The following is a 27,651-nucleotide window of genomic DNA, read 5'->3' on the forward strand; positions in this document are numbered from 1 at the left end:
AGAGTCCATCCTCCATTGTTCCGAGGGACCACAATTCCATCAGAGTAATTCAGCCGAAAAGGTAAGAGAGGGGCAAGGTGGAAACCTCGCGACGTCAGAAGACCAAATAACGGCAAGACTATAGGACAACAAGCAGAAAGGTCCCCGCGCCATCTCCAACTCCACACTGAAGTAGATCGCATTCCTCTCCGATGTCGTGTTCGGCTCAAAAGCCGCCGAGCCTTGGGGCAACTTTGCCGGAGTTCGGCAGTGCCTGAACGGGAAAATCTAGCGGGGGTTTCGGCTATATATATGCTTCTGGAATCTTTGGAACGAGCAGGAAAAGGCATGGGGAGGCACCACTTACCAAGATAGGACGCTCTCTACCTAAGAGTTTCCCTGTCATATGAGGCTTCCCTTTCTGAGATGCTGCCGCTTTTTAAGATGGCACTCAGAGTCAGACTTCAGTAAATGTCAGACCAAGCTCAGACGGAGACCCGTTAAAACCTATCACGTGACTATACAGAGGGCACACTGAGTGTTATCAGCCAGCTCACCGATTACTGAGAACCATCAGAGGCATCTATGGAGCACCTAGTCCACGCTCAGCCCGAACTCAACAAAGCACAAAGCCCCACAATATTCTTCATCAGTTGATTCACTTTCATAAAGCCCTCATTTCCCATAATGGCCCCATTTTTTGAGGCGCTACATCCTTTCAAGGAAAAAGAAAGGCTAAAGAAATTATGCCGCAGAAATGGAAAGCTGATTATATAAGGTACAGACAGGCAAATCCAATTGATATTTAACTTGCAATTTCAGCAGGAAAGATTATCATTCTTTCAGTACTTCTTGAGGAAAAAATTCGAATGACTGCAAAAGTCTCACGGTTGACAACATGTCTAGGCCTGGCCAAGTGCTAAAGTACAATATGGGGAAATCGTGCTCTGAACAACACAAGATTCTTCCTTTTCATTCTGAAAACTCATATTCAGAACAAAACATTGTATTTTCGTAGCACAATGAACTAGCATACCACAGCGCTGGATGTTGATCCAGTATAACCCAAATTGATGAGAGTTTCATAGCTCCAATAATCCGCCTGTGTACCCTGACCGCTGACTGTAGTATTTCCCGTAAACTTTACAGTCCAATAGGCGCTTCCTTGAGTATACTTTTTCCATGCAGCAAGACCGGTCTCTAGCGCCTTTTGACGTGAAGAAAAGGTGTTATCAATTTCAGCCTGAATAGACCACTCTCCAACGAATGTTGGGAATTTTCCATCTCCAGCAGAATTCAGAGCATCTTCACAGATATAATCCGTTATGTTGGCAGAGCTTGTCGATCGGCCTTCAAAGTAATAGTTGTGCAAGTCAAAGACTAGGTTTGTTCCCGTACTGAAATTAGAGGACCAGTATGCCTCGCCCTTGAAACTGCCCTGGAACATGACTGGAATTTGAGGATTCACGGCCTCAACCTTATAGATAACTTGGTGAATATAGCTTGCTAAGTATGCGGCCCCACTATCGGTAAGACAATATGGTGTTCCGAATAGTGAAAGATCTTCGACGTCGACAGGCTCATTGATTGGCTCGAGCGTGAATGATTGAGGAGAGCTCGAGTCTTGAATAAAAGCAATAGCCGCATCGACAGCTTTCAAGGAGTACTTAAGAGCAGTTGCATTGTTAAACCAGCCATAGTGTCCATAAGCCTCACCAAACGGGAAGCCATTCACGCCCCCAGGGAGAGAGTGGATATCTATAATGATATGCATACCGTACTTGTTGATAGCATAAGATGAAATACTAGAAAGGAAGGACACTTGGTTCCCATGGTAAAGTTGCGACCCCGGGACATCGACCCATGCAGCATACGTGGTCGGAATGCGAAGCACGTTGATACCAGCTGCACCCAGCCTGTCGATATCGGCAGTAGTAATCCAAGTAGCATATCGTCGTTCAAGAACTGGTCCACATTGGCTACCAAGGTGAGCGCAAAGCCCCCATTCGTCCACTTCGCCACCTGAGTATTGGGCCCACCAGGTAGTATCAATGGTTGATTCCTGCTCTAACCAGCCACCGAGGTTGACACCCACAGCATTGAATGTTTTCCAATCCAGGTACTGACTTGATGCAGCCATGCAAGCCGTGGCAAAGCACGCCAACCAGGAGTACGAAGGAAACATGCTGGTCAATGTCATTATTCTGAGTATTGGTCGAATTATTTGAATGGGTGCTCTGTATGACAGAATAAGTGTGTCTGCTGGCAATAATTGATGTGAGTTTGACGAAGATGTGCTCTCATTTATAGAACCGAGTCAACAGCCGTCGACAATTGTAATGCCTCCATTTGAAGCGGAAATCTATGCTAGTTTTTCCTTGGGACAGGAAGGAGAAACGCCGATCGGCGTAAAATGGGGTGAATCATAACCCCTTTGGAGCTTCTAAAACCCGCGGAAATTACCCTCGTAGCCGTCAATAGAAATTCCTGGAATTTCTCAAACGTTCTCCGGTATAGTCGGCCAGGTCCACATTCCGCACGAATAATGCGTCGGTACGTTCTCCGGTACACTTGACGAGGTTCATATCCGCCAAACATATAACAGGCATTACATGGTTTTATTCTCACTTGTGGGGTAATCAAATAGTTAATACAGCATGTGTAGGCTCTTGCGACTCACACCGAGCCAATCCTGCGGCCCCGTTGCGGGGAATCGGGAGCGAAAGGTTTCGGGCCAACCAATGCCAAATCATCGAGAATGGCCTGGTGATCTCGAGGCGATCAGCCACTCAAACTAAATTCAACCGAGTTATCTCGAAGTGACTGAAATTCGCGGGAATGGTGTCAGCCGCAACATGGCAAGCTCACGTTACCGAGATTAAGGGACCTTCGGTCCCTCTCCACTTACCGGGGTAACTCGAGGTCCCCGGACTCGCTAGAGCCCAATGCAACTAAAAGTGAAGACCTTCTCTAGCTGATACTCTGGAGTCAAATATTTGAGTGCGGGGACAGCTCTGCAAAGACGATGTAAGTTGAAGATAAAACGATCAGCATTTGTCGCCAGTGTCTCGAGCAAGTCTATCATAATCTATTAATATAATTTACGCCCAGCTCAAGAAAACACAAGAAGTGGTAAGTAGTAATACAAGATCTATCTTTTGTTCAAAAATCCAAGCATGTCAAACTTCAAGCATGCATTTTCCTTGTCGTCAGATCAGGTTCGGGCAGCTACTCCCCCGGGCACAATTACTTTATCAGGTGAGAAATTCATTAATCATGTTTATCCTCGCGAAAATGTCTTTGGAGGCTGCCTTCGAAGCTTACTGATCTTTAAATGGTTCAGCACATAACATGCACGCGGCTGAGCTTGGGGAACTAGCACGAAATAACGAGCTGGTGCTCGTTCCTCAACCTAGCTCAAGCCCGGCAGATCCACTCAACTGGACAACCTGGCGCAAAATCGCGACTCTGACTTGCATGTCGCTATATGCGGCTATTGGCAATTTCACATCGGCGTCTATCGCGAGTGCCTTCCCCCTTTATGCCACACCACTGGCCTTCGATCCTCCTGTATCAATGGGAAATCTGACTCATCTGATAGCTGTGCGTACGTCCATAGAGAGTCCATGGAACGAAGACTACTAATGCTGATCAAGGTAAATGTGCTTATGATGGGTGCCGCCAACCTCTGGTGGGTGCCTCTGGCTAATATCTTTGGCCGGAGACCAATCATATTGGGAAATATCTTACTGTTAGTACTCTGCTGTATATGGGCTGGGCTTGCCAAAAGTTTTGGAAGTCTGTTAGCTGCCCGTATCTTTATGGGTATAGCAGTGGCGCCAGCAGATACAAGTAAGAAGTTGCCGTTATCTTTCACGAATTTTTAAAAATGACTAATATAAATGGTATAATTTTAGTTGCCCCAAATGTGATTGGTGAAATATTTTTTACTCACCAGCGTGGTCGAGCTATGGTAAGTTAAACATATAAGTCTTAGAGCTTATAATATACTTATTATTTTGAAGGGCTGCTATACGGTTTCTATTTGCTTAGGACCGATTATTGGGGGTATGTGCGGTGGATACATTGCTGGTACGAAAGGCCTCCTATGGATCCATTGGGTGAATGTGATCTTGGCTGCTATCTTACTACTTGCCTGTGTTACACTTGTGCCAGAAACACTATTAAATAGAGCTCAGGCACCGCCCGCAGGTCATAACCCACGCTTAATGGAGAGTGAAGAAAAGCCAGATGCTGAGACCATTGAGACCGTTGCTCCGATCTCTCTGAATATTAATCTGAATCGGCAGACGATTTATAGCTCTATGCTAAAATTTCATAAGTACGAAGGGGAACTCCTTCAGAAGTTTCTAGCTCCATGGAAAACACTTCGTCTGCCTGGGGTTTGGCTAGTTATGTTTTGGTACGCTGGGCTAGTAGGTGGTGTAGTGACCATCACTACTGTCGGACCAACTCTCATTGCCGCACCGCCGTATCTCTGGGGAAACAATGCCGGCCTAATTATGACCGGTGGGATTATTGGTTCTCTTTTAGGGCTCATTGCAACAAATTTGAGTGCCGATCGTGTTATCATTACTAGAAGTAAACGGCAGGGCTATTCATTTGTGGAACCAGAAGAACGCTTGCCGATAGCAATACCAGGCTTGATTCTTGCAACTACAGGACTTTGGATATTCGGCTTCTGTGCGCAGAACCTTGGACAGGCGCATATATGGGTAGGAATGCAGTTTGGGCTTGGAATGCTTTGTTTTGGCTTAATGCAGGCGCCTTCGATTGGGTTCAACTATGTGAGTGACGACTACCCATAGCTAACAGAAAAGATTCTTGATCCTAGGCTGACATTTTCTTATTTCGCAGCTTATCGATTCTTACGGTCCACTCGCAGCTGATTGCTTTGTGGCAGTGACTTGTATGAGGGCTATCATTAGTTTTTCATGGACCTTTTTTGCGGGTGATTGGGTCACGAGTGCCGGACCAGCTATCCCATTTGGAGTTTTTGGAGCTATCATGGGGATATTTGCCTTGTTTATCATCCCATTTTTGATTTGGGGGAAGAGAATCAGGATTGCTACCGCTAATTGGGCTCAAACCTTTTCTTGATCTAAGGTTATTTTATCACCTGTATCTAAGTTTAGTCAAGGCTTCTATTGAGATGGTCAATCATACAAGCTCAATAGTGTAAGAGCCTGAAGAAGATGTCGAGGTATCTGATGGGACCCATGTGACCGAGTATAGAGCTATATCTTAGCGATGCCATTGCCTACTGTTAGAATGGGCATGGTTCTCGCTCAAGCGTGTCGGTATTCTAGTTCTTTTCAGATGTACCAGCTTGTCTGGAGTCGACGAGACCCTTGTCACTCCTGCTATTTAGCTGACCTCATACCTGTCTCTTCGCCCCTTCTACACTTCTCACATTCATAATAATCCGTACTAACTTGAATCTGTCACAAATGTCACTAAGGACGTGTGCTCAGAAGGACTGGAGCACTAACTGAACAATGTACATACTGTAGTGGGGAAATGGTGGACGAGGAGTGACCTCTGATTGGAGGATATCTTTCCTAGTACACAGTCTTTACAGGATATAGTAGCTTCGCATCTCCGATAGGGAGAGAATCGACTTTTACATCAACTTTTACACATATTTCGCTGAAGCAGCATCTGTTTCCTCTCTGGGACGCTCCCTTCCATCGTGGTGTGGTGTGGTTTGTTGGCTGGTTCGCTGATCCATCTCATGCTGTCTGCATTCGCAGGCTTGCCGTAGAGCGCCCTGGTTCAATACGTAGTTTACGCATACAATGATAATGAATTGGAAGGCCTTTGGAAAATTGAAGGCATATACATACATATCACCTTTTCAATATAAGCACTAGTCTTTAGAAGCAAGCATTTAGCTTCTCTTCTACCGCCGGTTAGTCTGCAGAGTGTTTGTGAAAATACCTGGGCGGATACACCATTCAAGGCAGTAGTCTGTAAGGCCCTTGCAGTCTTGATATCTATTTAGTATCGTACTTACAGTATACTTCGGATTAAACGAGAGCTGCTTTCCGGTATCGGTTGTTTCAAAACTGTTGAGCAAGACTCAAAGCACATTTTGCCGAAGCTAGTATGTACCACTGAGCATAGTGGAGCCGCGCCTCCGAGGGGGCGGGGCCGAAGACCCGATGAACATGCGCTCACAAGAACACAGTATGTATTGTAGAAACATTTGTTCAAAAAGGAAACTCCGATCTGCTCTCGTCTACACTTCCAAGCTGTCAATTATCCTTCGACCTCGATAGACCCGCCACGTCCAATTGAACCCTCACAATGGGCACCAATCAGCTGCAACTTCCCCCTCAAAACCGGTACATCACCACGCATAACGCTTATGGCAAGGCAGTTTTTTCAAATCGGTTGCCAGAAGCCATGCCAAACCAAGTTTTCAACGGGGTACCGTTCAGCTTAGCTTACACGTCCAGCGAATTCCCTGTCCAACTGTCCGCAGACGCCGATCTCGGGAAATACGAAGCCAACCTATCCACCCCTCCTGGTCTGGTTATTTCCACTGGGAGCGTTTGTCGGATTGTCGATTTTGCTCCCCATGTTGAGAGTCCAATGCACCGCACTGTATCTTTGGACTACGGTGTTGTCTTGGAAGGGGAAGTAGAGCTTTCATTAGACAGTGGAGAAAGGAGGATTTTGAAGAGGGGCGACGTTGCAATTCAGCGAGCTACAAGCCACGCTTGGAAGAATGTAACCCCTGATAGCGGGTGTGCCAGAATGCTCTATGTGCTTATTCCTTGTCGGCCTGTTCATGTAGAAGGCTTGGGGTTGCTTGGCGAAGCGGTTGATGGTATCGGTGTTAAGGCCAGCGAATGATATAGCCCACAGGCTGCTGATTGTATGAAGGTATTTAGTATTGCTTGCGTGAAAGGATCCTTCATTCTATTGGTTCTTTAATAATTCAAGAAGGATATTTGACCCGCAGTATTTTGAGGCAGAAAGACGTTGTCTTATTGAAGTTAACAATGCGTTGAGCCTGTCCCTACCCCTGAGAGCATAAATTGGAGAAACTTTATAGTGGCTGTTGATTGGTATTTGGAACACGATGCGTCTCCACACTAGCAAAATATAGTTAAGCGGGGTAACTACCATATTCCAATTACTTATGACCGCTGACTATCGGGCGCCTTCTTTTGCCGTACTTGCAATGGCAGCTGGCTATGCGCATTGCGCATACACATAACAGTCATCTGAGCCCAAGCCATTTCACATTGCTATTAAGAAGAACAGACTTCATAGTGTTTTATTTCCAACGAGGATGTCTTCAAGGCAGCGTAGACGGCCTCAACTATAAGCGATGTGGATGCGCTGCCTATGGTACTTGATACCTCAGTTGCCTCGCCCCCAAAAAGGCTATGTCGTTTGCATCCACGCCGCCTGCTTCTTCCAGCGAGCTAAATCAGCAGCACGGCTAAAATCATCGATACAATTGGGTTGGCATGACAAAATTTGGCTTCATCATTGGCTGCGGTCTGAGGCCGCCGAGGTAAGTGATCCGAGGGCCGGATGTTGTCCACCCTCTTCCGATTTCCCTTAAATAAGGTTAACCCGCAGAATTCCATCAGTGATAACCGAGGACTTTTTTTATTAGCAGTGGCAACTAAAAAGCGTGAGACTGCAGGACCGACTTACTGCCCAACGAGATATGTTTTCACTGGCACTCTTTTGAGAAAGGGTTCCCAGCGTACTGTAGATTGGCCTCTCCAGGCTGACTCAGAGTGAGCAAACATCAGCACCATCTATGGCGTCAGGCACGCCTGAAATGCCTCGGGCCCTTTCTCAGGCCCTTTTCCAATGCAGAACATGCAAGAAAGGATATGGACGAGCTGATCAACTTATTCGTCATGTCAGATCTCGTATGTAACTTCGACATGAATTATATTTCCTGTCAATATCGCGGAATCCCAGTCTAACCCTTCAAACCAGATATCACAGATAAACCTTTTATTTGCGAGACATGTCGCAAGGGTTTCTCGAGAATGTTGGTTCCCTGTCTTTACAAATTGTTCTCGCCGCTAAGTTTTCTGATAAAATACCAGTGAACTTCTCAAAAGACATACTCAGAGCCATAACTCTGAAACTGCTCGCCTCGAGGCCGGTGGCTGTTCAGGGATTAGTGGACGTGTCTTGCAGGCATGCAAGCGATGTGCGGCTTCTAAGCTCAAATGTGACGATAATAAACCCTGCCGGCGATGCGTGCGGCGAAATCAGATCTGTCAATGGTCCCCAAGGGACGAGAAATTTGCGACCCCGCCAGCTTGTGTGCCAACCATGGAGCATGATCCGCAACTCCTGAAACAATCTGGGAAAGACCTTTTGGGCAATGCTGGAGCTACAGCCCCGTCTGGTAATTCGGTGGTGACTCGCACGGTTGACGGTATTTCACACGTTTAATGGCCATAGACTCCTACAACTGGAAGCTAAATACTGGCGCTATAGAAGAGAGCGCAAATTCGCCCGGATTCGAAAGCTTCTGTCAAGAATGGGAAGAATTCAAATCATTGGATACATTTCCATTCACGGTTCGTGACCTAAAATCTCATTCGTTTTACAATTATGAATCATTCTCACCATGAATACAGAGCCTTGGCCAGTGGAACTCAGTTGACAGTATGAACATCGACTTCGGACTTACAAATGAAGATCTGGAGCTACTAGACTCCATCAATAGATCGGCTTCGGCTCGACAAGTACAGGACTACCCGAAGTACCTTGCTTTACTTAATACTCAGACAAATATGAAATCCACTCATCGGATTTGCAAGACTGAATTCCAAGACTCCCCGTTGTCGCACTGGACTCCCTGTAAGGAGGATAATGCACACATGGACCAGCAGTATTTATATCTGCCCCAGCATCTCGACGATTCACATTCCATCGGTGACCTAAACTCCCAAAACCTCACATATCCTCTTTCAACAGAGAGCCGAGATGCCGCTTTCGCACTTGTTGTCCAAATTTGTCAACGGAGAAGTCTCAATCAAATCATGCAATGTTTCCCAAGCACGAAGCTCTTGGATAGTCTGATACATAATTTCTTTATCCACCACAGATCAGAGACCGACAATTGGATTCACGAATCAACTATAGACCTTGACCAAGAACGCCCTGAAATGATCCTCACGCTTGCAGCTGCGGGCGCAGTTCTTGCTAGAGTGGAAGCAATTCAGAGACTTGGCTATGCTATGTTAGAAGTGGCTAGGCTCAAAGTCAATAGCATGGTATTTACTGATGATCATAACTGACAAAATTAAGTACTGATTTTCAGTAGTTTGAAGATGACAACACCCTCACGCGTCAGTTGAAACAACAACAAATGTATACTCTCATTCTGCAAGTTGGACTTTGGAGCGGCGACAAACGGCGCGTCGAAATTGCCGAGAGTTGTTTCCAACCTATTGTGACGGTGAGATCAAGATCTGAATTCCAGAGTTGATGACTGCGGGCTGAATTATGGAGCAGATGCTGCGGCGAGCCTCGCGCTTCAAATGCGAAGCTTATCCCGTTATCGCTCTCTCTGCGACTGACGATGAACAAACCGTCGACCGCAAATGGCGTGCATGGTTAGAGAAGGAATCTTTCAAAAGGGAATCAACAAACGCCTCATCTCGACAAGTTGCATCTCAAATTTGCTGACTTATATGATAGACTCGCTCACTATGTGTTTATTCACGATTCTCAAGCATCTACTTTGAGATATACAACCCCACTCATATCTTACACGGAGTTCGATCTCCCTCTGCCCTTCTCACGCAACCTCTGGGATGCGAAAACTGCCGCCGAGTGGAAAGCCATATACATCCAAGAAGTTCCCCAAATTCCATCGACTTCCATATCTCTTGCCAACATCATGCAAGATATTACCACCTTAGGCCGTATTCCTCGCTACGCCGACTTCCAATTAGCGGCCCTAGCAACCATTCACGGTATATCAAACATGATAGCAGACTGTAACCGGATACTTCGAGGCTCAACCGGTCAATGGACCACTGTGGTCACGAATTTATGGCAGCAAGAGCTGGTCCAGCTTCTGGAGCAATTTCAATTCCTTGCAGTCGAACCTCTCTGGAATTCAGTACCAGCTATATCTCTTATTTACCAGACAGTTTCACTTTCATTATCCTTGCCACTTGGCGTCCTCGAAACCTTTTCGGGCAAAGATGGCGAAGAGCGATCATCTACCATCTACGAATCGTTCATTCAACATATAAGCCCAGCACACCTGCGGAAGGCGAGCTGGCACGCTGGTCAGATACTACGTATTGCAAAGTCCTTGCCTCCTGGATCTCTTATCGTTTTCCGTGCTGCTTGCGTTTACTACAGTGCCTTGGCCTTGTGGTCTCTTGCCACAGTGTTCTCGCTAAAGGGTATGCCTCCGTTGATTGAAACCCGCAGTACCGACCCGGTGTTCTTTTTGGACGGCAAGAATGACGGTGATGTACTACGCCGATTTACCACTTTGGGCCAGGGAAGCCCTGTCCTATCCTCCGCCGGTCAGCATGTTCACTTACAAGACCGAGGGGCGGTCATGCGTCTCTTCCAGCAAATATTTAGTTCAGAGCATGGTGAATATGCAATTGACCAACAAAGTAGGGCTCTCTGTCATGCCTTTACCATACTGGGAAGAAATGGCGATGCCCCGAACGGAGGAATGGAAGACGAAGATACCCAATACTAGCGAGACAATAGCATTCTTTGAGATCAGTATGGAGGATATTCTACTGCTTGTTGATTTGTCGTTGATTTGACAGTTCTCATATAATTAATAAAGAGAAGTACGACACATCTTGTCATTGCTTCTTTGATTGCGATCGTAATTACTTCGCAAGCAAAAACCTCAGTATCCCTGCCGAATCAAACGGCATCTTTCTTGGGATGACATGGACCGCTGTGATTATTCAAACAGTGCATCAGGATTACCCAGTGAGCAAACCCAGCAAGGATCTGAGCACTAAAACAGAAATGGAAAGCCAAGAAATGGTATAGGAAATCCATTAGGTAGGTAATTCTGGCACTTTTACTGCTTCAGGTCAAGCTTGTGACTTGCTTACTGGAAGTATTGTCACGCACGTCCAGCGACAGCAAATACAGATGAAGATACTGCATATTCACAGGGGCATTCTAGTTCTTCTAGTGATCTCATTTTATGTCTCGAGTGACTGGTGAATAACACTCATCCTATAGGTTTCGCTTCGCTCGATCAGTTCGTCGTGCGTTCCTTGTTCAACACAGCGGCCCTCCTCAATGAGATAGATACAATCAGCACGGTGGATAGTGTTGAGGCGATGCGCAATGGCAACAATGGTAGTACGTCCAGCAAGTGTTGCAAGGGATTCCTGGATCCGCTTTTCAGATTCGACGTCAAGGGCACTAGTCGACTCATCCAACAGCAACATGCGGGGACGGCGCACTAGAGCTCTCGCAATAGATAACCTCTGGCGTTGACCACCGGAGAATTGTTTACCATCCCGGCTGCATTGTGTTTGATAGCCATGTGGTAAGGCCATGATCACGTCATGAATGTTGGCCATGCGGCAGGCTTCTTCAATGTCCTCTTGGGAAGGTTGATGGCCTGGGCGAGCTCCGAGTCCAATATTGAATGCGACAGTTCCTTCGAATAGGACATTCTCTTGTGGAACAAGAGCTATATCATCACGAAACCCTGTTCCAAGCCGCTGGGTGATGTTGATACCGTCGATTATAACGGCTCCGGACTCAGGGCGGTGGAATCGCTCCAACATCGCGAATATCGTGGACTTACCCGAGCCACTGGGCCCTACCAGGGCGCAGAATTTTCCAGGCTTGATTCTCAAGCTTAGACCACGTAGAACCGTTTGGCCCGGTCGAGATGGATACTCGAAATATATATTCTGCAATTCTGCCCCAATTCCCCAAGCCCTCAAAGCGGAATAGGGCGCATCCAGGCTCCTTTGCTCAATATGTGCTGCCTCTATGTCGAGGACCTTCTCATTCAAGAGACAGGTTAAGTAGCCCTTTATCTTGCCTGAAGTACCAATATTCAACTCCTCATCTACCGAGCGTGTTGTGAGCAACTCTGCAATGTTCGAGGCAGCGATGCCTGCTTTCGAAATATCTGGCGCCAATGCAAACATTTGGCCGCAAGACTGTGTACTAAACAGCAACGCGGGCAAAACAATGAAAAATTGGGTTTGAGAATATAGACCTGCCACAATCTGCTTGGTGCCCCACCAGTATGCCAAAGCGTAGACCAGGTTGCTGACGCTGAAAGCAAATGCCAGAAATACGTTTCCGATCGCAATGGATCTCAATGTTTCCTGGTATGGCGCGTGCAATGCTCGTTCATAAACAGAATAGGACTGTTTCTCCAAGGAAAAGGCGGCAATTACCCTAATATTGTCGACAGCTTCAACTGTAATTGCAGTTGCTTTTGCAAATGCTTTCTGATGACGCTCTGCAAATTGAGCTTGGGTTCGTAATTTCATCATACCAGAAGCCAACAACACAGGTATTGTAGGAAGAAGCACGATAGCAATCTTCCACGCGATTGCAAATGAGACCACTATCCCAGCAATCAAGTTCACGGCCATAGCTAAGAGTAGACCAATAGTAGTTCCAGTAATACTGCTAAGAGCCGTGGCATCACCTGTGATGTATGTTATGAGGATGCCGGGTGTTCTGTTGCTCATTCCATGCCATTGAATCGTCTGATCCAAGAGAGATCGCAAGGATAGAACACGGATGCGGTATAAAATTTTGTCTGCAGCCCAACCAAACGCACAACCTCCAATCACATTCGTAAACAACTCAACAAGAGCCATAACGAAAAACAAAAGTCCGTAGAGCTGTCCGCTATTTCGGATTGAATCGGATCCAGCGCAGGGGCTCAAACTACCAACTGTGTGCCCAAAAATGACCGCTTCAGCTGTGTAACTACCTCCAATCACCACGGACATGGCCAATCCAAGGGTAATATAGCCCATGTCTGGACGCACTAAAGAAAACACAACCTTTGTCGTAAACCATCGGGACCTCTTGGCTGTTTTTTTTGAAGAATTAATTTTCTTCTTCGCTTCCTGTTCTTTCCCGATTCCTTTATCCTGTGGCTCCACAGTGTAAGTGGGAAGCGCTTCGTCGGTAATATCTGTACTGCCTGTGTCGAGAAAGTTATGTTTTTCAGCGGCAATAAAGGTCTTGTTGGTATCGTCTTGAGCTTCACAAATTGGATCCTGGGTAGGAGGATTTGCTAGGCCCATTTTTCCAAGGTTCTGAAGCTTCACCATCTCAGCGTAAGTTCCACCTTCTGCAACCAGCTCAGCATGAGAACCCTGCTGAACAACTTGGCCCTCTTTAAACACCACAATACTGTGAGCATCTTTGGCAGTAGCTAAGCGGTGGGCAATCGACACTATCGTAACTCTTTCAGCCACTTTAGCCAAGGCATCTTGAATCAGTCGTTCGCTAGTAGAGTCCAGAGCCGCCGTCGCCTCATCAAGGATAAGCAGCGCCGGTTCGCGAACCAGTGCTCGCGCCAATGCTATTCGCTGCTTCTGCCCACCGCTCAATAGATTCCCGCTAGAGCCTGCATTTGTCGCAAACCCATGTGGCAGAGCATCAATGAAGGTCAAAGAATTGGACTCGTTCGCAGCTTTGCGAACCAATTTCACAATTTCGGAAACTTTCGGGTCGTATTTCTCAAGAACGTTCTTTTCAAGCATGCCAGAGCGAATTTCCTTTGCTAGATTCGACAGGGTAGAATCAAGAATGAAGGTTGCGAGGGCCTTATGCTCTTCGGCGGCAGAAGCAACCAGCCCATAAGCAATATTTTCCAAGATTGAAAGGTCCAACAAAGACGGCTCTTGCTGCACAAATCCGATGTTTCCACGCAGATATTTCACATTCAATGCCCGTATTGCTTGGCCACCAATGCATATTTCGCCAGTCGTCGGGTCATAGAAGCGTTCTAGCAGAGCCATGATAGTAGACTTTCCACTGCCAGACGGGCCAACTATGGCAGTATGTTTTCGTGCTTGAATAGTAAAACTAACACCTTTTAAAACAGGTACCTCGGGTCGAGATGGGTAGCTGAAGTGTACATCGCGGAAAGTTATTTCCATTGAACTGAATGAGATTGATTTGTCACCAGTTCCTGATGTGCCATCAATCTTAGACCGTCTATTGATGACTGACAAGAGCCTTTCAGATGCACCAGCGGCGGACGCAAAAATATGGACAAATGGAGCAACCTGGCTTAATATAAATGAGGCATCTATCAGCACGAAGATTACTGTGTAGACAGCTCCGACTGATGTGCCAGTACCACCGGTTTCCACTGAGTTGGCAATTAGCCGGGAACCCTCCCAGAATGCCAATGAATTGGCACTGTAGGCGACGAAATAGAGAAAGCCGATCTGGCAAGCATGTGTTCCAGCCTTTTTAAGAGCGTCAATTCGAGATTCCGATAGATGGCCTGAGAAAAGTCTCTCTAAGCGATCGTTTGAATTAAAGGCATGCACAAGTGTCAAATGTGACAAACTTGAGGCTGCAATCGAGGTGGCTGCACTAACACGCTCCGAAATGCTAGCTGAATACTTTTTGATGAAGTATCCTCCGGCATAAGACATGAGAAAGTAGCAAGGCACCACTGATACCAACATGCCCGCAATGGTCGGAACCTTGATGAAAGCAACGATATAGGATGTGACAAAATATGAGAGTGTGGATATCACTAATCCCACTTTCTCTGAAGTGCCTGATTGCACTACTTCAATATCGCTGGCCAGTCGGCAGAGGACATCCCCTGCTGGAAGGCTTTCAATATAGCCTGCCTCTTGTCTAATAATGCTCTTGAAGTAGTGTCGACGATATCTTCGAGCGATGCGCTCGCTAATATAGCTCCAGCAGCTGCAATGGATGTATATAAAACAAAAGTTGGCAATAGTAATATAGATAGTATACAGCACTTTCTGCTGTACACCATCCGCTACATTTCTGTCTGTTGATGAGGAGTTCGAACAAGTTGCTGTGTTTAGATCGTTGATCAGGTCACCAAAGACAATACCCAGTAGAGGGAAAGGAATGCCAGCCGCAATGGAGAATAAGAGACCAGTCAAAATGAGGAAAACATCGGTCTTTGAATAATCCAGTGAGAATAGCAGTCGACAGTAGTGAAAGAATCTTCCCGTGTTTTCTTTCGTCGGTATAAATATGTTCATACAGTTTATCTGCCCCCTTAGTTAGCATTCATGAATGATATCAATCGGAAATTCTTGACCAACCATTCTGGTCTTCTCTGTTGACTCAGAATCATTTTCCCCGGATATGTCCGACATGGCCTGTTTTGGCCGTTCGGGTAAATGATGATGGAGAATTAATTAGTGCCTCCTTTGATTCAGAATTTCAATAGCACAATCAAATGTCAAATCAAGAGTGGAAGAGAGCCAGCTAAGGTCAGCAACTCGGCAGCTTGACCAAGAGAAATGTTGCTACTAGAAACTAGTGTGCGGCCTAGTCTATGCATATAGAAAGGCCTTCATGAAAACATGAAAGGACATTCGGGGAATAATCAGAGAAACATTTTGAGAGCTAACTTTGCGTAAACTTTGAAACCCCATTTTTCTTTTCCAACGTCGAAAAGCCCAGCGATGGTCCAAGAGTGTTGACGCCATATCGGGAAGCATAATGACAAGTGGAGCCATGACAAGAAACTACGAAAACAACCCCAAGGACACTGCCTTGAGCAGGAGCTCGGATGCCAGTCGTTCATGAGGCCAAGGACAAAAAGTGGAGCGGAAGAGGAGGACAGTTCCACCGAAGTGTTGATCGATTCCCGATTTCGTATGGGCAGACCCTGCGAATCAATTCCCACCTTCCGTTCAGAGGGACTGAACAAAAGCCAAAACACCGGTGAACCACTCTGGCGAGGCCTAAGCGCTTCCAATAGAAGGATTTTGGGACGTCAAACTCGAACACAAAGCCCCTCTTTGCTCCACCGTTTCATCTGATAACCTCCGGTATAGACCGAACATGGCGGAACGTCCCTGCATCAGCTCTCGTGATAGGGTGAGAAAAAGCACAGATTCTTCGATCGACATACGAGTCCATGGCTCATTGCTTTTTTTCTCTCGCAGGTCTGTTCTCAGTGCTCACTATGCTTCAGTGAGATCAGGAAAACTTATGGGCTGGACTGCATGCGTCCTGACCTGATCCCCAACTCCAAATGTTATCTGATCATCTAATCTGATGGATTGATAACCCCGTTCTGTTTGAATGTTAGGATCAAGCCCAGTAGCGAAACATCCTGTCAGCATCCTGTTCCTCGGGTTTAGCTTATGGAGGGATTTTTGTCTCCGATCACGCATTTTTTAACTCGAAAATAAATTCCCCGTCTTCGGCGCTCCGATCGAGTCCCGCCGTGCTGCACGCCTCCTGCGCGTTCCCCGCCCTCGCCGCGGTTCCACGCGACGTTTGGGGGCAGTCCATAGCAGGCATTGCAATTGTCACACTCGTCACTGGCTTCCTCGTGTTGCCGATCAAGGTCCACTCGTTTCATTTCAAGGTTCAAGGATGGACAATGGATCTGACCGTTCGACTACCGCGGAAAATGAAAGCGCCTCGTACACCAAATTACAGCCCCTTTGTCATGTCAATCATTTTAATGAGCGCCTGTGCCAGATGAGTTAATGATATTCGTTATTATTTTATGTGCCTTAATCACCATAATCAGCGCCGCCGCGGCATGGTAAATACAAAATTACATCGAAGAAAAAAGCCAGGGGAAATGAACCAATTAAAACATCTCCAGGCTAGTCGTCTCTTGAGATGTTCACTGGGATCGACGAGCCATGAAATAGGTGAGTAGGTTAAGAGATCCTTCACCGGCGGGCTGGGTGACTTTCTGGACGCGGTCCAGACCAAACTTGAGATTTAGAAGCGTGCATAGCTCAGTTGCCTGCTTGCGCACACCAGGTCGTGGATGAGCAAGTTGTTGGCTGACAACAGCGCCGATACTGGCAAGAACATCATCCGAGATCTCCACGGGCCCTTGTGATAGGGCTTGGTGAATAGTCGCGAGACCCATGATAATTGATCGAGATGCATTTTCGCTCTTCGTGTCCTTATCCAGATCCAGTCCTTGTAGTACGCCATTGACCACCGTCTCTGGTGATATAAGAGATACCAACTGCTCTACAACCTCTTCCAAACAGGTGACGAAATGGGAGCTAGACTCGTAGTGGCCCCGCGCTCGGATAATAGCGGCCATTGCGGGAACATCGTACCGGTGGAAAAGCACGCTAGTACGGAGAAGCATGGAGCGAATAGTAGCAAGGATTTGGGTCTTGATATCATGATCCTTGCGGCTTGTAGGTGCTGACTCGAGCTCGCTCAAAAGAGCTTGGAGCAGAGAATAGTAATCTTGCTCATGAGACACAATATCTTCGCCGTGGTATTGATATAACCCTTGCAGCTTGCGATATCCCGAGATGTCCATGTTCTTAGTCGCAATGCGGCTCAAAGCCTTGTTTAGCATTTCTCTCGCGTTGACAGGGTCCTTCGATCGAGGGCTTGGGCTCCTATGACGTTCAGCCCACTTGCGGCTGCGGCGAAGACTCAATTCTTCGGTCGTTGAAGGACCAACAGATTCGAAGGAGCAGCCACGCATATCCACGGGTCGTGAGGTAGACTCGTTGAGCGATACCTCTTCCAAAGCACCAGATTTAGCTGCTGATCGTGGAGTTGGAGCTAACTCGGGGACTTTGGCGATATGTGTAGCGGCATTCTCGTTATTGGGATTGTGCTCGAATGTATCTGTTCCCATATTTTCAGTTGGCAGGCTTGACTCCAGGGCGGAGATGTTTTGTAACGGGGTTGCCGGTCCACGATTTCTGGTGGGTGAGGGGGTTCCTCGAAGTGGTGTTCTCTTGGGGGATGGGAAACGAGGCTCGTTGACACCGTCAGTAGGGAAATCTTGAACAGGAGCCAATTCAGGGGCAGGTTTCTTGACTGGTGTCTCTCGTAGCGTGGGCACGTCATGCACAGTCTCTTGAAAATCCTGCTCGGTGTTGCGACGAGGAGATCTTCTTGGGGTGAAATGCTGAACAGGGGACAACTCAGGAGTCTTCGCTTCCGCCACGGCTGGCGTAGCAGGATCCTCGTATATAACCATTTCATCCGACTGGGACTGAGGAGCTTGTTCGGGCTCGGATATTGTGTCAGAACGGCGCAATGGTGTCGCAACTTCTAGTTCTGCTTCCTGTGGAGAAGTAGCTAGAGAAGAAGCTCCATCGAGCGAAAGTGGCTCCGGGTTTTCGACTGGATCTAGAACCACTCCGTGGCTATGATCACTATGGTTACTGCGTTGGCTGCTAGTAGGCGGCGGTTGAGATGCAGAGAGAATAGGGCTTTCCAGCACAATATGTGCCCGCTGATTCTGAATATTAGATCCGGTTGACAGACCAGTGTATGATGTATGCACAGAGGGTTGATTCACTATGCTGTCATCAGAATCGCTACGAGCACGGCTAGCTGCAGCAAGGTCCCCATGAGACTTGGATTTTGAAAGGTCAAGCTTCTTGGGCTTTCCCCTGGTAGTGCCAGTCTGTCCAGACTCGTGAGGTCGAAGGCGAGGAGCGTTGATTGGTTTCGATGAAGGTGTGGATGCCTTGGATCTCACTGATCTCGGTGAGCTTACAGGCTTAGATGTTGATTGGGCCCGGGAATCTGGCCTATCTGGCCGACGAGCGTAAGGATCTGCTGTCGCCGGGCGACTAATTTCAGGACGTCGAGGCTTCATAGAAGGTCGCATTGGTGCAGAGTGAAGCGAGGAGAGGGGAGCTCCGGTAGGCACACTCCGAGTGGAGGACCTGGTGGCTGGATCTGAGTCCACAAAAGCCGAGTGGGCAGACTCCGGTCGAGAAGGCATCTGGGCTTTCTTACGAGCGGCAATGGCCTCTTTGAGAGCAGAACGACCAGAGGGTTGGCCGCTGGCAATCTTCCCGGAGATGGTTGAAGTTTTCTGCGCCGCATTGGGGTTTGATGGGTCCTTCTCCAGCAGGCTACGCGATTTGGGATCGAGGTCGGATAAAATCCTTGGGTAGGTTAGCAAATGCGGATTATAATGGTAGAGAGTAGAAGGCGGTCTTACACATAGGCTCGGTCAGGCCAGACACCATAGAAGGTCCAGAACGTGCTACGCACCGCCTCTCGTACGCCGGGATTTGCATCACCCAATCCCTTCTTGAGAGATTTTTCAATGAAATCAAGCCCATTTCCATGTTCGACTGTGCTCTTCTGATGGGCTTGGCGACTGATTAGGGTCTTCAGCCATCCTGCACCAAAGAGACGTAATTGCACATTTTTCTCTTGGCACGCCCAGTGGACATGTTGCAGGATGCGAATGTTGAACGAGACATTTCCAATAACAGCATCAACTGTTGCATTTCCATTCTGTGCCGCAATCTTTTTTAAGGAGGCACATAATTTGATCAAATTCTGCATAATTATTTCGACCATAGAATCGATCTTTGGCCCACAAGTTTTGGCAATATCTTGCATCAAAAGGCAGCCGTTCGTGCAGAGAGTTGTGCGTAGCGAGTTCACCACTTTGAAGATTCCATCCAGAAAACTTTTCACGGCATTGACAAAGTTTTGGGGAAAGTCGTGGGGCGCATTGCCGCGGGTGATTCGGCGAAAGAGTATAACATTCTTCTCTCGCTTCGACCAGTTGTCTTCTGATTCCCTACCTTCAAACCAGGGGAGCATATCGCGCACGGCATCATCGATGTCTCTCCCTGACGAGACAAGGGACGGCTCCAAACTATCATCCTCCACAAGGGATGGTTGGTGGGGTGTGGGTGCCAGGGATGGAGTTTTAGGTCGTAGGGGTTCACTAGGTGCGGAAGGAGTCGAACGATCATGACGGCTCCGTGGGGAACCTGGTCGACTTTTTGATGTTTCCGGCTCTGGAATTCTGTCAGAACAGTTGTACGTCATTGATCTTTAACAATAGTTTGATGAACGAACCATCATCCGGTATTTCCATAGCACGCGAACGAGAAGACATCACAGACATTGGTCGTTCTGCACGAGACATCGGTCGAGTTGAGCTCTCAGATTCAGCGGAGCCAAGCCCGATTCCAGAAAGAATAGTATTGGCAATTGATTTCCTTACGCCGCGAGCAGCCAGTTGTTTTTGCAGATCAGACTTGGCTCGTGCGGAGGCATTTCTGATACAGAGTATTAACATCAAGAGGCCTAGAAACGGCATTTCGAGATTTCACGTACTGAAATAGTTCAACTACGACCGATCTTGCTGTATCTCGAACAGCACTGTCGGCGTCCTCTAGACATGCGACCAGCGAGGGTACATATTGACGGAACAACAGCCCATGGTTTCTCGTCATCTGCGAATTTTGCACATGTCAGATATCAGTCCGCGTAATTAAGATGAATATACGCACGTTAGACAGCCAGAGCATGCTCATCTCTTTGGCCCGAGGGTTCTTTCCCACCAAAGCGGTCTCGAGCACATAATATTCCACTTCGTTGCTGGACACAGAGTTGCTTGACAAAGACCAAAGCTCGGTGAAAATTGTAGCTGACTGAGCTCTAACACGTTCCTTGTGGTCGCCGAGTCGATCCAGCAATATAGGGTAGAGGTCCCGCGCTTGGTTCACAATCCATTGCTGCTGGTCTTGAATTGACAATCGTTTGAGAAAATGGCCAAGGGTCGAAAATCCAGCACTGAGGACTGATGAGTGTTGTGAACTTAAGGAGAGTTTGAGAGTCTCGAAAATGGTCAGAATGGCGCCCTCGGGAACATTTTTCTGTTTGATGTCGGACTTGATAGCCGTGAGGTGGGCAACCTTCGCGTCGACGGAGAGATTAGGGTTTTTGAAGGCTGCCAGAAGTTCCGCAGCCTTTGCCTCCATTATTGACACCGACAAGAAGTTATCCACTTATGTCACTCGAGAATCATAGGAGGCAGCACCAGCGAGGCGATGTGTGAAGATAGTCTTGGAGCGATGAAAGCAGGGACAAGGATGGCCGGCTTGGAGGTCAAGTCGCTGACAGAACACTACCTGGTCCACAAAGGTCAGTCGCAAATTTATAGTGTTCAAATGATCGAAATGGACAGGGGGTTGTCCGTCGAGAAGCGGCCAGGATTCGGGACGCGCAGGCGACCCCGACGCAGTCTCGAGGAGACAAAGATAGATGCAAGATCTCATGAACAAAGCCAAGTCCAAGGCAGGAGATCGCGATTGAAGCAAATTAAATACTTACGCAAACAGTGGGCGAACAAGGGGGCGCGATGGCAGACAAGCGGGCGCGAACCGTGGATGGTGGGATGTTGACGAAGACGAGGGAAAGTCGGAGAGTCAAGGGGCGATAAGCGCGGATAAGCGCGAGGAACTCCACTGATGCGACACAGCCCTTGACCCGTATAGAAGGGGGGAACTTTGCAGGGGACAGAGCAATTGAATTGCAAATGACCGAGTGCTGTCCTATTTCTTTTGTTTTCTTGGCCGTTTTAGTTTGAAACAGTTGATTTCTGGCTGTGGCCAACCATGGTTGTGCCCAAACCCCGCCCAATCTTGAACTGGTTTGTTTATGTCGCGGTCGCAAAGGGCAACCGGTTGCGCAGTCAGAGAAGCTGTCCACACACGGCGATGGGAGGATTCAGGAACAAATTCCTGGACGGAAATAATTGCAAGAGATTATCCTTGGATGTCCGGACTCATTGACTGGTCAAATATCGCATCTCGGGCTCGCGAGGGGGAACATGACGAAAGTCAGTGATTGGGTGAGATCTTGATATAAAGCAGTAACAGGGGCATGTAGTCGAAGATCGGCTTCACGTGAGCATTCACTGTTCGGCAATTCAATTGAGTAAGTGTAAAAGTGTTCCTGGCTTTATTTTGTAAAGTATACAGGAGCATTGTGTCGATTATCTACATGTGGTTCTGCTTGATACTCAACATGCCGACACAAGCCCTCCCCACAAAAGCTGTAGAAATATATCTTGTGTGCACCAACACTTCTGCAAAAGCATCAAGAAACCCCGAGGAAGAATTATTGTCAAATTAGAGCAGTCAGCCACCAAAAAAAGCCAACTATACTGTTGGAGGAACCTGAATATTGATTCAAACTACATTCGATATGCCAATGAAAGTCGATGCGGTGGTGGCTAAGTGGAGCGGAGATACGGCCAGCTCCCCACCTTCTTCCCGCCTTTCTTACCTGTCGATCCCGCCGCAGCCTCGATCAACAGCTCGTGCGTGACGGGAAGTCGAAAGATCACAGCATTCAGGTCCTATAGTCTGAACCCTTAACAGACCCGAGCACAACAGATTGTAACAAATATTGCTGATTTAGGATGTCGAGTTTCATTTCGGTCCCCGCTGCTTCTTCATCTGCAGTCCCCCAGCCAGAGCAGCATTCTGAGCCACCGAGCTTGAAAGAGGATGGCCAAAACCAAGACCAAATACGAAAGGAATGGAAAAAGCATATTCCAAAGCCCAAATTACGCCTTCATGCCGACGAGCTTCGCCACCCAGCGGTGTCCTCTTTCTTCGTTTTCATTCCAGATCTTGCGTCGACCTTAGACATTGCGCTTTGGAATATTGTCAAATATCTATACACGGTCCCTGAGTATAATTCTCCTACCGGAGAATCTGGAAAACATTTCAAACGACCCTATTTCCACCCCTCGATTCCCGGCACTCGTTCAGTTACCGTCTTTCTACGGAATTTCGACGGAGTCGCATACACTCTTGGCACGGAACTGGACAACGACCACAAAGAGATTCATCTGTCTCTCCCTTATATCAAGCATTGTATGGATTCGGCGGCCAGTGCTGATCCAGTCTGTGAGTTAACGGGGGTTCTCACACACGAGCTCGTGCATTGCTACCAGCACACCTCGCCCCCGAGGAACGATGGCAAAGAGACAAAGGATATTCCGAATCCGCCAGGAGGTCTGATCGAAGGCATTGCAGATTTTGTACGGCTCAAGGCTGATCTCTCACCACCGCATTGGAAACGTCCCACGTCCTCAAATGAACGAGAGAAGAAGTGGGATGCAGGCTACCAACATACGGCTTACTTCCTAGCATGGATCGAGGGCGAATGGGCGGGTGAAGGCGCGATTGGGATGTTGAATGACCAACTTCTAAGAGTCGGCTATGAGGATGGGGATGGAGAACATGGCAAGGGCGTGGGTTTTTGGAGGGGTCTTTTCGGGGTAACCGTTGATGAACTGTGGGATGAGTACGGCAAGTATCTTGATGGCTATGAGGACGATGAAAAAAAGACTAAAGGCAACTGGGAGGAAGAGATTGTTAATCCATGATGATGGGCCAGGGTGATATCAACTATAAGAAAAGTTGAAACCTGCTCTTTCAGTTGGATTGCATCGAGAAGAAGTCCACATTTTTTCATCCCGAATATAGATTTGCTCGCGGATCCGCTCAGATATGCAGATTATGCTCCATTTAGTATGAAGCGTCGTAATGAGAGCCGGACAGCCGAAGTTATTGAAGCAGTCAGCAAAGTTTAGATAGTGTAGTGTTTATGAAAAATAGTTTTTATTTCTTGGGATACATTGATGGCCTGACACCTTCTATATAAGTGCCCAGACACGTAGACCTCGATCCATCCTGTTTTGGCCGGTTTCTAACGGGAGAAGAGGGGGGCGTAGCCAAATAAATGAGACAATAAAAAAGAGAAACAATGATGGGGGAAGGGGAGCAGGAAGTTAAAAAAAGATCCAAACAAAAAGACACCAGATGAATCGCAGGAATGGCAATTCCCATACTATACAATATCCAGTCATGCAAAAGACAGAAAGAAATGACTCTTTCACCACTGGCCTGCTTCCCATGCGAAATCACAGCATACCAGAGAGACTGAAAAAAAGGACAATAATAGACAGACATGAAGTAATATGGTACCGCGCCGGATGAGCGCTTGAATTCAAGACCTTCATTAGGCAATGACTTCACCCAGATCAACGTATGCAGGCTTCCAAGACGCAGCACCCTCTTCCTCCATGGAGCTGGGTACGCGCACGTTGAGTGGACTGTAAAGGTACCATCCCTTCAGGGCAGAAAGAGCCGCCCGTTCCCGGGCCTCGATCAGGCTGGCGCCAGCGCCCTCGCCCAGCTTATCCTGGCCAGAGAAGATTCCAACGACAAAAACAGGGTGTCTGCTCTTTCGGCCAGTCTCGCTGATGATTCTAGCGACGGGAGCCTCGAAGTTCTCGCGGGCACACAACCGAGCAAGGTCACGGGCCGGTCGGGAGAAGTTGAACAGCTCCGAGATGTTGAGGTGACGGGAGAGGAAGTGCTGCTCGAAGAAGCGCTTAGCAGCTGGGCGGCCAGCATGAAGGTAGATGGCGCCCATAACGGCGCGGACAAAGGTGGCACTCGCTAGCTCAGCGGTGACACCCTTACCAGCCGCAGCGGGCCCCTTGAGCGCATCACCAAACTCATCATCATAGAATATCTTAGAGGTGACCGTCATCCTCCAGTTTTTCTGAACAGCATACGGTCTCGGTGTCTGGGAGGCTGAGTCTGCAGTTGCCGCATTCACATCGGTGCCAGGCTCTACCCTTCGGAATTGGAGCAAGCCGGGATCAACTTCTCCACCAGGCAATGAGGCATGCTCAACACCCCATTCTCTCGCCATTGCCGCGAGGGTTTTGGGACCGGCGTAAGCGTACATGGCGGTGAAGACGACCGACAGGGGTAGGCGAGGGTAGGTGCAAAGGAGGTGCTCGGAGGTGTAGTAGGCGAGGAGGTCGTGACCGAGTGTGGCCAGCGATTCGTTGTTGAAATCGGCATTTGGATCCGCGGAGACGTCTACTAATGCGCGTGCGAAGGTGTTGAGAGGTAATCGAGAAGGAAGATAGAGTCGAGCGTGAAGGGCAGCCAGTTTGGCGGACTTTGTGGCGGCTTCGACCGGAGGAGAGGGATATTGTAGTTGGTCCTTGCGTTTGTGAACACTCTTCAGGTGCTGGTTCAGCTCACGATCCTGAAGACCCAGACTGCCAATGCCGTCTTGAACGGCAGGCTCTGCCTGAAGAGGAGACGCCGTTGACTGGTATCGCAATCCGGCAGAGTAGATTTGTTGATGCAGCCGATTACCAGTCCGAGCCCGCGGCGAAAGGACTGTTCTGCTCCATCGTTGGAGCTGCAGCCTCTTCATCTGGGCGACCGAGAAGCAATTGGAAACCGAAAAGAAAATTGAAGAAACGACAATTCACGCTGCGTCAATGGGGCGAGACTCGGAAGGCTTGCGGCTAATTCACGGGGAGAGAAAAGAGAAATTGTTGCAGTCACGGGATCGCTGGTCGTGTGAGCTTGCACTAGTATCAAATAGGAAATGGTGGCTTGGCGTTCGACCTTGGATTGACAGCCATTTCGGCTTCAACCCGCTTGCAAGAACTCACCAGCGCTACGCTCCTTTCTCTACTCAACAAATCCCCTAATAACATATTGCTCACAATGGGTGGAGGCGGAAAGATCCCGTAAGTCTGCGATTAGACACGAATTGACCACCCAATGCTCACAGAACCTGCGCAGGTACCCCAAGGAAGTCTGGTCACCCGCTGGTGGTTGGTACGCCCGACCGGCCAACTGGAAGGCCAACACCGCGATTATGGGCGCCTTCGTCGTTGGAGTTGCTGCCATCGCTTTCAGCATCAGTGCCGACCGGGAATACCGTGACAAGATGCCCGAGCCCGGCAGATTCTTCCCCAGCCGATAGTGCGTTGGACCTACGGCTCATTCCGCAGAGACGATTCTTTTACTGACCGAGACTTTTCTTCAATTCTAGCTGGAGCCGACAGATCCGAGAGCACGAGAAGCAGCAAGCTGCCCAGAACCCGTCATAAGTCAAAAGAAGAACCCTTGGTGTGGCTTGAAGGAGGAATTACAGCGTGCCAGAACATTTCTTTTTGTGTTTTTACTATCATTTCATCATTCCCTGTGGCTGTACGACAATAGAAGGGCGTTTCCAAATGGATCACTTGATCAATTGGTCAGTAGGTGTCTCCGGGGAGACTCTTCCAATGTCCTAAATAATCGCTGCGTGTACAGACGGACCCGTTCCGTGAATTCAGACTGATTCCACAACTCTTTCCCATCATTAGCAATGGAGATCTCTGGGACGCCAATTTGTTCCACAACAAATCCGGCAGCAACCGTAGCGCAGATAAGTGCCATTGGTAGACTTCGTCGGGGCTTCCAAGCATTCAATGACTTCTTCCAAGCTTGGGATGTTGCTAGTGTGGACTCGATAATATCGGATGGATCCCGGCTAGTACTGATCATGCCTTGAGCAAGTGCACCAAGAAAGGAATTTCCAGCCCCGGTTGGATCTACTACAACCGTAGCAACAGAATTATCCGGTTGATGATAAGCAGGAAGCCACAGTCCATGCGTTCTTGAAAAGGCGAAGCTTCCGTCCTTGCCTGCTCTGATGACGAGACATCCATTGCCATTGGGACCAATGCCAGAGTCTAAGATTCTCTGAACAAGCTGTTGACCTTCCTTGCTGTCCTGTGTCCACCCAGGTTGGTCGAACATCAGGCCCAGCTCGAGATGATTCGGACTCACCACGTCCACCACTCGATTGGCCGCAAAGAACTTTTCCTGTTCTTCCGGTGTGCAGAGGTCTGGTACAGGCTCCCAGACAAAAGCAGGTCGATCCAAGGCATGCACACTAGAGGGAGCTTGATTCATCTGGTGCAGCTTTTCCCGCCGTTGCAAAATATAATTCACAATGGAAATACAGCGGGATGGAGAGCAGACCATATGGAATGTCCGTGACCAGATTTGAGGATTCGACAGCATTGATGGCTCTATCCTTAGCTTCGGAGTCAAATACTTGAAGTCTGCGTCCTTGTTATTTATGCTTGATTATATAGAAACATAGTCAACACCTAGTCTTACCTCGCTTCTCATCTGGGTGGTATCCATTCCAGGCCCTCGTTGTCAGCCTCCCTTGGTCTTCCCTGATTACACAATCTGTGCCCCAGGACTTGATCACCGCCAAAGTCTCGGGCGGGAAGTCTGATCCAACATCCACGATCCAGCTCACTGACCGTGCATGTTGCGGACCTGCCACCAGGCGGGCACCCAAGACAGCGAAAGAAGCAGCGCCTCCTAGCGCATTTTTGACGTCGGGTCTTGAGCCGCCAAACTCAATGTCATCTGCATATCGGGTTGCTATAAGCATCTGGTCTGTGATGTCGAGAAATGCAGAAAGATAAACATACCGAGAATGAACATCCCTAAAGTGCAAAACTCGACATCGCCAGACTGGGCCATCACAGAGACTGACTCCGCCATACCAGAGATCTGAAATCAAGTTGATGACCAAAGGAAGAGAAGTTGGATATCCCAACGATGGGGCCAGTTGAGGTGGATTCGTGGTGTAATGTCAATACCAAAGTTACCCGCAACGTCATTCTACGGTGGTCCCGCCGCCCGTAATGTACCGTTGCGGGTCCCGGAGCTGCGACTTCAGGAGCTTCCAGACACTATTCCGCCTTTCCACTGTCATCGTTTTGACGTCCGGTGGATCGCAAAACATTGGGCATTGCTTGAAACAGTGTCCTTTGAC

General features: G+C 48.2%; 10 protein-coding genes across 10 annotated transcripts; 5 read left to right on the plus strand and 5 right to left on the minus strand.

Moving 5' to 3' along the window:
* Positions 1 to 1,006: 1,006 nt before the first annotated feature.
* On the minus strand, positions 1,007 to 2,179 carry N7462_005591 (glycoside hydrolase; the record flags this gene model as incomplete). The annotated part of the gene is made up of 1 exon (XM_057077309.1): positions 1,007 to 2,179. The coding sequence occupies one exon, from the start codon at positions 2,177 to 2,179 to the stop codon at positions 1,007 to 1,009; it is 1,173 nt and encodes a 390-aa protein (XP_056932889.1).
* Positions 2,180 to 3,155: 976 nt separating this feature from the next.
* Positions 3,156 to 4,808, plus strand: N7462_005592 (uncharacterized protein; the record flags this gene model as incomplete). The annotated part of the gene is made up of 5 exons (XM_057077310.1): positions 3,156 to 3,237; positions 3,323 to 3,582; positions 3,636 to 3,831; positions 3,897 to 3,952; positions 4,005 to 4,808. The coding sequence occupies 5 exons, from the start codon at positions 3,156 to 3,158 to the stop codon at positions 4,806 to 4,808; spliced, it is 1,398 nt and encodes a 465-aa protein (XP_056932890.1).
* A 1,501-nt stretch (positions 4,809 to 6,309) lies between these two features.
* N7462_005593 (cupin domain-containing protein) lies at positions 6,310 to 6,861 on the plus strand (the record flags this gene model as incomplete). Its single annotated transcript, XM_057077311.1, has 1 exon — positions 6,310 to 6,861. One exon carries the CDS (start codon positions 6,310 to 6,312, stop codon positions 6,859 to 6,861), a length of 552 nt encoding a protein of 183 aa, XP_056932891.1.
* A 3,034-nt stretch (positions 6,862 to 9,895) lies between these two features.
* N7462_005594 (C6 and C2H2 transcription factor RegA-like) lies at positions 9,896 to 10,723 on the plus strand (the record flags this gene model as incomplete). The annotated part of the gene is made up of 1 exon (XM_057077312.1): positions 9,896 to 10,723. One exon carries the CDS (start codon positions 9,896 to 9,898, stop codon positions 10,721 to 10,723), a length of 828 nt encoding a protein of 275 aa, XP_056932892.1.
* Positions 10,724 to 11,189: 466 nt separating this feature from the next.
* On the minus strand, positions 11,190 to 15,239 carry N7462_005595 (ABC transporter ATP-binding protein; the record flags this gene model as incomplete). The annotated part of the gene is made up of 1 exon (XM_057077313.1): positions 11,190 to 15,239. One exon carries the CDS (start codon positions 15,237 to 15,239, stop codon positions 11,190 to 11,192), a length of 4,050 nt encoding a protein of 1,349 aa, XP_056932893.1.
* Positions 15,240 to 16,849: 1,610 nt separating this feature from the next.
* N7462_005596 (uncharacterized protein) lies at positions 16,850 to 20,954 on the minus strand (the record flags this gene model as incomplete). Its single annotated transcript, XM_057077314.1, has 5 exons — positions 16,850 to 19,112; positions 19,169 to 19,985; positions 20,047 to 20,249; positions 20,308 to 20,426; positions 20,484 to 20,954. The coding sequence occupies 5 exons, from the start codon at positions 20,952 to 20,954 to the stop codon at positions 16,850 to 16,852; spliced, it is 3,873 nt and encodes a 1,290-aa protein (XP_056932894.1).
* A 1,445-nt stretch (positions 20,955 to 22,399) lies between these two features.
* On the plus strand, positions 22,400 to 23,374 carry N7462_005597 (basic secretory family protein; the record flags this gene model as incomplete). The annotated part of the gene is made up of 1 exon (XM_057077315.1): positions 22,400 to 23,374. The coding sequence occupies one exon, from the start codon at positions 22,400 to 22,402 to the stop codon at positions 23,372 to 23,374; it is 975 nt and encodes a 324-aa protein (XP_056932895.1).
* Positions 23,375 to 24,009: 635 nt separating this feature from the next.
* Positions 24,010 to 25,230, minus strand: N7462_005598 (mitochondrial 54S ribosomal protein mL44; the record flags this gene model as incomplete). The annotated part of the gene is made up of 1 exon (XM_057077316.1): positions 24,010 to 25,230. One exon carries the CDS (start codon positions 25,228 to 25,230, stop codon positions 24,010 to 24,012), a length of 1,221 nt encoding a protein of 406 aa, XP_056932896.1.
* Positions 25,231 to 25,529: 299 nt separating this feature from the next.
* On the plus strand, positions 25,530 to 25,918 carry N7462_005599 (uncharacterized protein; the record flags this gene model as incomplete). Its single annotated transcript, XM_057077317.1, has 3 exons — positions 25,530 to 25,552; positions 25,608 to 25,790; positions 25,861 to 25,918. 3 exons carry the CDS (start codon positions 25,530 to 25,532, stop codon positions 25,916 to 25,918), a joined length of 264 nt encoding a protein of 87 aa, XP_056932897.1.
* A 139-nt stretch (positions 25,919 to 26,057) lies between these two features.
* On the minus strand, positions 26,058 to 27,356 carry N7462_005600 (uncharacterized protein; the record flags this gene model as incomplete). The annotated part of the gene is made up of 3 exons (XM_057077318.1): positions 26,058 to 26,940; positions 26,969 to 27,269; positions 27,305 to 27,356. 3 exons carry the CDS (start codon positions 27,354 to 27,356, stop codon positions 26,058 to 26,060), a joined length of 1,236 nt encoding a protein of 411 aa, XP_056932898.1.
* Between the last annotated feature and the right edge of the window lie 295 nt (positions 27,357 to 27,651).

This window comes from Penicillium macrosclerotiorum (genome assembly GCF_028827735.1).
Source record: "Penicillium macrosclerotiorum strain IBT 26536 chromosome Unknown utg000006l_segment0_segment0, whole genome shotgun sequence".
Taxonomy (NCBI): Eukaryota; Fungi; Ascomycota; class Eurotiomycetes; order Eurotiales; family Aspergillaceae; genus Penicillium; species Penicillium macrosclerotiorum.